General features: G+C 38.3%; 1 protein-coding gene across 1 annotated transcript; it reads right to left on the bottom strand.

Annotated features, from left to right (window-relative positions):
• Window positions 1–1,226: 1,226 nt before the first annotated feature.
• Window positions 1,227–5,767, bottom strand: LOC113471477. The gene is made up of 3 exons (XM_026830657.1): window positions 5,493–5,767; window positions 5,220–5,366; window positions 1,227–1,678 (listed from the first exon to the last, which is right to left on the bottom strand). The coding sequence occupies exons 1-3, from the start codon at window positions 5,723–5,725 to the stop codon at window positions 1,504–1,506; spliced, it is 555 nt and encodes a 184-aa protein (XP_026686458.1). The 5' UTR covers window positions 5,726–5,767; the 3' UTR covers window positions 1,227–1,503.
• Window positions 5,768–7,390: the final 1,623 nt, after the last annotated feature.

Below are 7,390 nucleotides of genomic sequence, written 5' to 3'. Positions count from 1 at the left end.
TGTAAATTACCTGGGTCAAATGTCCTCTCAAGTGAAAAGAATCCAAAAGGCACCTTTGAGTACTTTCCATAATTTGCCTCCTGAAGACAGAATGAACGTTTTACCAACCTAGCTGCTTGAAGTAATGTAAATTACCTGGGTCAAATGTCCCAACAGAGCTGAGTGCACTCCACTTTAACCGGGAGCACAACAGGGTCCTGAGATCACACTCCATTGAGCTGTTTTTCAGCATTGCCATAGGTTACCAATGTTCCCAATGCCACGAAGATTAATAGCACCAGGTTTTCTCACACCTAAAATTAAACATTTTAAATTTTTAGTAGATTAAAATTCTATAGGGACTATTCCTTTCAAGTAACTTACACAAAGAGAGAGAAGAAGGCGGAGACAGAAAACAGGTTAGAATTGCGATAAAATCAAGATCGGGCTTCAATCGCGAGACCAAGTTCTAATAACTTCTAATCCTCTTTGAAAGCTAAACACTAGAGAGATAACGAATCCGAGGGATCTACTTGAAATATAAAGTCTTATGGATAATAATGGTTCATAGCACTGTAGAATTCACTTAGAAAAACGACTTCTCCGGGGTCCCCAAAATCGCGATTGAGCCCAAAATCTAATGAGGAAATGTCCTTTATAAGACAGATATACAGAAAGAAGAATCGTCTACATAAAACCTTCAAACTCACCTCATTAATTCAAAATAATCTGAGGGGCGCCTACTTGGAAGCCTCAAACCCAAAGCCAATGTCCCTCGTATTGAAACTTGGGTCACGCATATAAATGAGGACATTGAAAACATCCAAACAAGAACAACGCATTCATTAATAAGACAGATATACAGAAAGAAGAATCGTCTACATAAAACCTTCAAACTCACCTCATTAATTCAAAATAATCTGAGGGGCGCCTACTTCGAAGCGTCAAACCCAAAGCCAATGTCCCTCCATTCATTATTCCACTAATCCACGTGTCAATATCGGAGCTGACTTTATTACCTAATTCTAGAGCACCTGACATAAACTGCTCATCTAAAGATAATTCAATCCAGTGATCACTGAAGTTAGGCAACGTTGCGCCCGGTTGGTATTCGGATGGGTGACCATTTGGGCAATACGTACTGCTGGCTTTTCCCGGCCCCACTCAAGCTGGGTGAGGTTAATGTGAGGGGGCGGTTACGTTTCATAGGTAGTCATATGACACTAATGTTTAATGTTTCCCGGACAAAGAAAAACAAAGTCAAAATAAGAGATGAAAAGAAGAAGATCACAAGCATGTTATTTTTATTGCAAATTCACGGGACGGATCTCACTTATTGATAGACAAAACCTTTTAAAAAATAAACATCGCAGCAATATTATGGCATGATTTTCATAATTTCTCATGGATCATAATTTCCACAATATTCAATCTATTCCATAGAACATACTATTTATAGCTTTCAAACTCTTCTATAGAACACACATTTTTCTCAGTTTGATATCAACCATTCCGTTCGGACTGTCACAAAACTTGCGTGTGACAAGCTCTGTAAAACCAGGCCAGATAGGAGGTACACTTCATATGAATACTAGCATAGCTCAGGCCAATGTAGTAGCCCAAGTTATAGACGACCAGGGTGGACATGGTGATAACGAGCAAAATCCCGATGACGAGGAAGCAAAAGTGTGGACTCGGCCTGTTGAAGAAATACGAAAAGCTTAAGAAATACTTGGTATCTACCTGACAAACCTGACATGTCAGAAGAAAATACCGTAGCAAATGGTACTGGAAATTAGTTAAAGAAATGTCAAAATTAAACTAATAAATCGGGAAAATTGGACTTTGCTTCGGACAAATTAGTAACAAGCAATTTGTACTGTTGCGGACGGAACTCCCTTTTTAGTCCGTCCTCCCTTTACTATTACAATAGTAATAAAAAGGTATAAGGGACGGACTATTGTATTCGCCTCGGTGTCTGTCACTCGCTCGCTCGCTCGGTCTGTCTGTCTGTCTGTCTGTCCCCATAGAAGGACTTATCCAAACCTGGTCGACCTATATATCAAATTAAAGGTCTTTTTACCAGGAACACGAAAATGGTGGTGCAAATTTTGTCCAGAAAACCATAAAGCCAAAAAACAAAAAAAAAAAAACTGTTTTTTGGGGGATTTTTTGTTGTACTTTCAAGCATCTTGTTTCTTTCCTAGTTTTAGTAACCCTCAATACCTACTCTGGCTCTTCTTTTCTACCTCTTCAGCTTTTACTTCACCTTCTCTCCCTTCTTCCACTTCCATCTTGTATATTTTTTTTTCTTTCTTTGTTCCTTTCCGTTGATCGCATTCCTACAGTCCTCCAATTGGTTCCTATGTACAACATTTGCATTTGAGTTATGTTAGGCTGTGATTTTACCTCTCTTACTTGTTTTACTGTGTGTCGCCCATCACAAGTTCCTATGAAAACAACATGTGTCATACAGTAATCATTTATTGTAAGAAATAAAAACCTGTGATATCTTATTATTTTGTTTGGACAAAATTTTGCGTGTCTTCTTGTTGTGTTAACTTTTCACCTTGATCTCTTATTTTTTTTTTACACACGGGGATGCGAAAATGCTTTAAACCTTGAAAAAAACTTCCCTTAAGTACTTGTCATCAAAAATTCGAGGCTGAGGTGGGGTTTAGAAAGTTCCCAAAATTGGTTCTGGTTTAAAACAATAAGGAAAATGTTTAAATAATTTAATTATGGTCGAGTATGTAGGCTTTTCATTGGTCATTCTAGCAGTGAAGTATTTTTTCTACTTATCCCATGTTTCTGAAGAGATACTTAGAGAACGAGTTGCATACCTACAGGCGTAAATTGTCTTCGTAAATTTCCGCCTGTTTCAAGGTGTATACTTTAGTTAGAAAGTGTTTACTGCTCATATAATTAATTTCTAATGAACTTACGTAAGCGTAAATATTTACACAGAACGTTTTACAGTACTTTGGGACCGCCGAATATTTTTTTATCGCGATATTTTATTCGCGATAAAAAAATAAAAAAAAAAAAAATGGAGACGAGAATTCACTTGAAGAAAAGCGACCTATGCGACCTTTGTTTAGTATCACAAGTACAATGATGTAAATGATGAGTCCAGAGCAATTTCAGTTTTGAAACCCTTCTCTATGTGAAGGATTTGGATTTCGAACAAAATCGTTGATGAAATCAAAGCTTCAAGACCAGTGCCTGTACCCCTTGTCTTTGAGTGTTACTTAGGAGATCTTCATTTAGAGGATGTCTTTGAGTGTTACTTAGGAGATCTTCATTTAGAGGATGTCTTTGAGTGTTACTTAGGAGATCTTCATTTAGAGGATGTCTTTGAGTGTTACTTAGGAGATCTTCATTTAGAGGATGTCTTTGAGTGTTACTTAGGAGATCTTCATTTAGAGGATGTCTTTGAGTGTTACTTAGGAGATCTTCATTTAGAGGATGTCTTTGAGTGTTACTTAGGAGATCTTCATTTAAAGGATGTCTTTGAGAGTTACTTAGGAGATCTTCATTTATCTCTCCGTTTGTTTCATTAGACGTTGAGCTTGCTTGAGGTTTGGGTAAATTGGTTCCATCCACCATCATGCCGGAGGAATGTCTCGGGTCTCTACATTTCTCGTGGAAGAAAATGAGGTGTGAATTGCAGTTGTGAATACTGACGAAGAATTTGGCCATGCTGTATTTTCATTTTGGTTTCTCTCGCGTGACTTTAAGTTTGGAGCACTGCGCTATGTTATGAAGGTAGCACACACTATGATGCAGGATTCTTGGTCTATGACGTTGACAGGTTGACCCTCAGTGTGATCGGCAAATTCACTAATTCATTTAAATATTCATGGTCGGGAATTTTCATCGTGGAAATTGGAACCATAAGATATCTACGTCTTGAAATTTCTAAAAACTCAAAAGGCAATGACTTGGTCTAACTCTAAATCATCCCTTCCTTTCCGTTTCAGAAGTCAAGTTTCAACGAAATGCCCTCCGAGAAAGGCGGCGGTGGCGGCAAGTCCGGCAAATCTGGTGGCACTATTCCCAAATCAGACTCCACTTCTTCTGCCACCACGATAGAACCCTCCACACCATCCACCATTGAACCTGCAACCCCCAGCACCTCTGAAACCCAACCACTCCTGGCAGGGAGCAACTCAGGAGATGTCTCGGGCAAAGATGACTCGTTATCACGACAGGTAAGGGAGTTGGATTGCTTAACCCAAAGAAGAAGTAGCAGAATACCAGATGCTTATTTTTATGAGCATTTTGATGCATTGATATTCAAATGGGGCGCAAAAATACATGTTAAATATGTAGCACTGAAACAGTTCTCTCAGTAAACTATATACTTACGTATATGTATTTACATCAATTCCACTCGCTTTCTGTCGGAACTGAAAACCAAGACATTTGCAGGAGTTTATGGTTTCTTCGAGACATACATATTTATAAAGAAGTATGAACCAAACCAAACTATAAGACCAATCCGTTCTCTTTTTCTTCCAGATCTTCCTCAGTTTCATTCTCATCATACCAAGTATTGCTCCAGGAATGTCTCTAGGATACTCTGGGATCGCATTGGACCAGCTGCCCCTGACAATCAGCCAGGCTTCTTGGTTTGGTAATTACATTTCTTTATTCACTGATTCATATTCAAATAATACTTAAGAAAGCTCTGTTCGATAGAGATAGAGTTGATTTACATACTTTATGGTGGATATAGCCGAGGGGAAGTTAGGTTTACTGTCACGACGCTCTATTTACCAGCCTATAGCACGAAATGGGACGACATAGTTGTAAGTAAGTTGATTTGCATATATCCCATACCTATCTAAGTAACTAACTCTCAATGTGTATGAACTTAGCAAATGCGTTGTGATATGTATCTACATTCAAGATTTCAGCTATTGAATTCCAGATATTGGAGAATTATGATTGTGCATAAAAGTTTCTTGTGCAAATATGAGTAGTGCATAATAAGACTGGTCTCTAAGTCTTTAGAATCCGCGTACATTACCGTAGAGTGCTGTCAGTGAGTCTCAGAGAAAAAAAATATAATGTAGAGATACAGGTTAGAAAATTTAGGAATAACTTGTTTATGGTTAGAATTGGTCATGTTCTTATAGATTAAGTTTAGTATAGATTTCAGTTTAATTTGGTGGGACATTTCATAAAACTCAATCGAAACCTACATACAATATTTCAGAAACAAAATTTCTTACTTGGACTTATCTCGGAACCGTTGCACACTTTTCCTGAATTCTTCCTCGGTCTCCAAAGTGTTCTTCAGTCGTTCTTTCAGGAACTCCATGCATTTCAGCTTCTTCTCTCGATACAGCTCTTGGGTATCAGAACGTCTTCTGGTGTTCCTATTTATCAGGTGTCGATCAGAATCACTTTGGTGAACTGTATAACTAGAGTGTCTTTGAGTGTTACTTAGGAGATCTTCATTTAGAGGATGTCTTTGAGTGTTACTTAGGAGATCTTCATTTAACCTATTTATCAGGTGTCGATCAGAATCACTTTGGTGAACTGTATAACTAGAGTGTCTTTGAGTGTTACTTAGGAGATCTTCATTTAGAAGATGTCTTTGAGTGTTACTTAGGAGATCTTCATTTAGAGGATGTCTTTGAGAGTTACTTAGGAGATCTTCATTTATCTCTCCGTTTGTTTCATTAGACGTTGAGCTTGCTTGAGGTTTGGGTAAATTGGTTCCATCCACCATCATGCCGGAGGAATGTCTCGGGTCTCTACATTTCTCGTGGAAGAAAATGAGGTGCTTGAGGTTTGGGTAAATTGGTTCCATCCACCATCATGCCGGAGGAATGTCTCGGGTCTCTACATTTCTCGTGGAAGAAAATGAGGTGTGAATTGCAGTTGTGAATACTGACGAAGAATTTGGCCATGCTGTATTTTCATTTTGGTTTCTCTCGCGTGACTTTAGGTGTGAATTGCAGTTGTGAATACTGACGAAGAATTTGGCCATGCTGTATTTTCATTTTGGTTTCTCTCGCGTGACTTTAAGTTTGGACTAGTTTGGAGCACTGCGCTATGTTATGAAGGTAGCACACACTATGATGCAGGATTCTTGGTCTATGACGTTGACAGGTTGACCCTCAGTGTGATCGGCAATTCACTAATTCATGGTCGGGAATTTTCATCGTGGAAATTGGAACCATAAGATATCTACGTCTTGAATAAAAACTCAAAAGGCAATGGTCATGAAGCCTGAAGCATACAAACCCCTCATCATCATATCCCTGTTCTTCCTGTTCCAACAATTCTCTGCTGTGAACGTGATCCTTGCTAAGAAGAAGAAGAAGAAGAAGAAGAAGAAGAAGAAGAAGAAAATGGTGTTCTACTGATTTCAGAATTCAAAAGATAGATTGGTTCAATCCCATTCAAGATTTCAGCTATTGAATTCCAGATATTGGAGAATTATGATTGTGCATAAAAGTTTCTTGTGCAAATATGAGTAGTGCATAATAATGCTGGTCTCTAGTATCCGCGAACATTATTGTAGAGAGCTTTCATTGAGTCGCGCAGAAAAAGTCTTAAGTGTAGAGATAGAGGTTATGGTAGGTTAGGAAATTTAAGAATATCTTGATTTAGATTAAGGTTGGAATTGGTTATGTTCAATTTGATTGGGTATTTCATAAAATTCAATCGAAACCTATGTTTAAGAAATAAAATTTCTTACTTGGACTTATCTCGGAACCGTTGCACACTTTTCCTGAATTCTTCCTCGGTCTCCAAAGTGTTCTTCAGTCGTTCTTTCAGGAACTCCATGCATTTCAGCTTCTTCTCTCGATACAGCTCTTGGGTATCAGAACGTCTTCTGGTGTTCCTATTTATCAGGTGTCGATCAGAATCACTTTGGTGAACTGTATAACTAGAGTGTCTTTGAGTGTTACTTAGGAGATCTTCATTTAGAGGATGTCTTTGAGTGTTACTTAGGAGATCTTCATTTAGAGGATGTCTTTGAGTGTTACTTAGGAGATCTTCATTTAGAGGATGTCTTTGAGTGTTACTTAGGAGATCTTCATTTAGAGGATGTCTTTGAGTGTTACTTAGGAGATCTTCATTTAGAGGATGTCTTTGAGTGTTACTTAGGAGATCTTCATTTAGAGGATGTCTTTGAGTGTTACTTAGGAGATCTTCATTTAAAGGATGTCTTTGAGAGTTACTTAGGAGATCTTCATTTATCTCTCCGTTTGTTTCATTAGACGTTGAGCTTGCTTGAGGTTTGGGTAAATTGGTTCCATCCACCATCATGCCGGAGGAATGTCTCGGGTCTCTACATTTCTCGTGGAAGAAAATGAGGTGTGAATTGCAGTTGTGAATACTGACGAAGAATTTGGCCATGCTGTATTTTCATTTTGGTTTCTCTCGC

The sequence above is a fragment of the Diaphorina citri genome, unplaced genomic scaffold (genome assembly GCF_000475195.1).
Source record: "Diaphorina citri unplaced genomic scaffold, Diaci psyllid genome assembly version 1.1 scaffold2489, whole genome shotgun sequence".
Classification (NCBI taxonomy): Eukaryota; Metazoa; Arthropoda; class Insecta; order Hemiptera; family Psyllidae; genus Diaphorina; species Diaphorina citri.
This window is presented reverse-complemented; position numbering and strand designations above follow the sequence as displayed.

Bases quoted from the DNA above. Each gene is read 5' to 3' on its own strand.
- LOC113471477 (XM_026830657.1), bottom strand. From the start codon at position 5,725: ATGATGGTGGATGGAACCAATTTACCCAAACCTCAAGCAAGCTCAACG. The intron at 5,367-5,492 runs GTTAAATGAAGA...CCTGATAAATAG, and splicing joins GATCGACACCTGATAAATAG to GAACACCAGAAGACGTTCTG. The intron at 1,679-5,219 runs GTAAGAAATTTT...TTTCTTCAACAG, and splicing joins CGGTTCCGAGATAAGTCCAA to GCCGAGTCCACACTTTTGCT.